We start from the raw sequence: 2,526 nt of genomic DNA on the forward strand, positions 1-2,526 counted from the left end.
AAAATTTTTGACGTTTTCCGATACGCGCGCGCACCTATAGAAGCTAGAAGTTTTTTTTTACATATTTTGGGTTCCTGACATTGTATTCATAAATTTACATTCTTTTCAGTCATCTTAGGGCCAATAGCAATGCCGTACGCGCGCATGAAACATAGGAATCCTTGCGCGCATTTGTGCAAACATACAGTGAAAATATGCTGAAATCAGGCCTATTTTTAATCAGTTATACCTGAGACAATTCTCTTTTATAAATTTGACTTTTTTTCTACATTTTGATGATGTCATCATAGTCAAATAAATGTTTTTTCTAACCCCCTCATCTTTCTTTCCTCAAATCTGTGATGCCCCCATATCATCCTAACCAGTAGTCATTTGTGAATCATATTCAGTAGGCATAAACTTCAGATGACGGTTGAATGTCATGTAACATAATTTTACGTGCGCTCGTCTTAAAGTGCACGTACACGTGCGTCAACATTTTTCAATGTCAAAATCGTGTTTAATTTTAATTAGTTATAGCTCCTTAGGATGAAAGATGACCTCCAATTTTTATTACATATTCTGAAAGATATGATTTTATAGATCATTATGGCTGATCGGACATTGTGACGTCATCATATTACCATTTTTAAGGGAAATAGAATAATCATCCCACTTTTCACTGTGTAAATGAATATTGCAGAAAATACATCATCTCAGTGTTGAAAAGTGTAAGCGGAGAGCAAGGGAAGTAGTGTATTGGCCGCGTATAAATCAAGATATAGCTAATGTGGTAAACAATTGTAACTTATGTATAATATACCAGAGACGACAAATGGCAGAGTCACTTCAGCCCCACCAAACCTCAAATCATCCATGGGGAAAACTTGGCGCAGACATTTGTACATTTAATGGCAGGGAACATGTAGTCATTGCAGATTACTTTTCGCAATTTATAGAGGTTTGCATGCTGCACAGCACAGCTAGTGTAGCAGTGATAAGTAAGATAAAGTCTGTGTTTGCAAGACAGGGAACACCTATTGAACTGATGACCGACAACGGGCCTCAATTTAACAGTGCTGAATTTAGGCACTTTGCAGCTGATTGGGACTTTGTTCATACGACTTCTAGTCCTCACTACCCCCAATCCAATGGACTGGCTGAAGGAGCAGTAAAGATAGTAAAAAAAATTGATCAAAAAAGCATTGATGACGTCATCATGGTCAAAATGAATGTTTTTCTAACGTCTCCTGACCTTTCTTTAAATAGAGAGAGAGCGGCAGACTTGATATTTTCCTGCACAGTTCGAAAATCCTGGCTACAGTGTTTTTCCGTATTTCACTTTTAAGCACTGCGAGATTTCTTTTACCTGACAAGCGGATCACCTAACTCGTTTCAAATCTAGTTTATGTTATTGTCCTCATATTATTTTATTCTATGTGATTCATTCTTTATAGGTCAAGACATAATCACTTGAGGATAACTCGAATATTGAAGAGTCTTGGTGAACTTGGATTTGAGGATTTAAAGAAACCTTTTATTGACTTTATTTTAAAAGAAATATTCGAAACTAAATTACTTTGGTATACTTTTGAAAGTTGCAAGAACTATTGGATTCAAGTGTTAAAGAATGATGAGGAACGGAACAAATGCCTGTCCTTCTTAGAAAAATACGCAAAAGGAAGTCAAGAAAAACGGAGTTACAAAAAGTCAAAACGAACTACTTATGTTTGAAGATTTATAATGAGTAACTAAAGCATTTTGATTTACACTAAAGCTGCAACACCTTGAACCAAGTATAAAACATTCTTTAATGCAAGTATGAAAAAATACAAAATGAAGGAAAAAAGGACAGTAACAATAGGCGAGCAGATTAGAGGCTATTTTGGGGTGGAGGTGGAAATGGAAGTACTACCGGCTAAGTTTGATATTTTCTGAAAATATAGGTCTTGAGAGGTTCAGAACTCAAAATTATTCAAAATCCGTTTCGGGGAACACCTCTAAATTACGCATTCAAAATGACCGCCAATTTTCCGCTTTAAATTATAGTTTTAGCTAAATTATAAAAGATAACATTACTTGAATAATAATTATCAACAATTGGTAAAACTTACTCAAAATATTCGTTATTCATCGAAAATGAATCTTGCGTTAAGAAAAACTATAATTTCAATCACCATAGCAACCGTTGCTATGCAAATTAAATTTCCTATTTTATACCTACAATATGCAGGCCGCGCCGATTTGGGTAAAAATCATCAAAACGTGTATAAAATAGGACGAAATCACAACGTTTACAGAACGTTATATCATAACCAAAATTTCTCCAATTATCACAAAAATTGATATCGTTTTTACAAAACGTTTTAAAAACGATTTTAAAACGTCGGTGAGTAACATTGCCTTTTGATTGCAGATTGTTTGCACTAAAACTTTATAAATACGTTATAATGACGTACGCAAAAATCTCACAAACAAATGTATAATTAGAACGAAATTACAATGTTCACAGAACGTTATATTAAAACAAAATTTTCACCAATTGTC

General features: G+C 34.2%; 1 protein-coding gene across 1 annotated transcript; it reads left to right on the forward strand.

The window, feature by feature from the left end:
• Positions 1-814: 814 nt before the first annotated feature.
• LOC117101449 (uncharacterized protein K02A2.6-like) lies at positions 815-1,150 on the forward strand (the record flags this gene model as incomplete). Its single annotated transcript, XM_033241425.1, has 1 exon — positions 815-1,150. A coding segment is annotated over exon 1 (336 nt), but the record flags the coding sequence as incomplete, so codon positions are not given.
• Between the last annotated feature and the right edge of the window lie 1,376 nt (positions 1,151-2,526).

Source organism: Anneissia japonica, unplaced genomic scaffold (assembly GCF_011630105.1).
Source record: "Anneissia japonica isolate Jap-2015-1 unplaced genomic scaffold, ASM1163010v1 scaffold23129_len16651_cov116, whole genome shotgun sequence".
NCBI classification, from domain to species: domain Eukaryota; kingdom Metazoa; phylum Echinodermata; class Crinoidea; order Comatulida; family Comatulidae; genus Anneissia; species Anneissia japonica.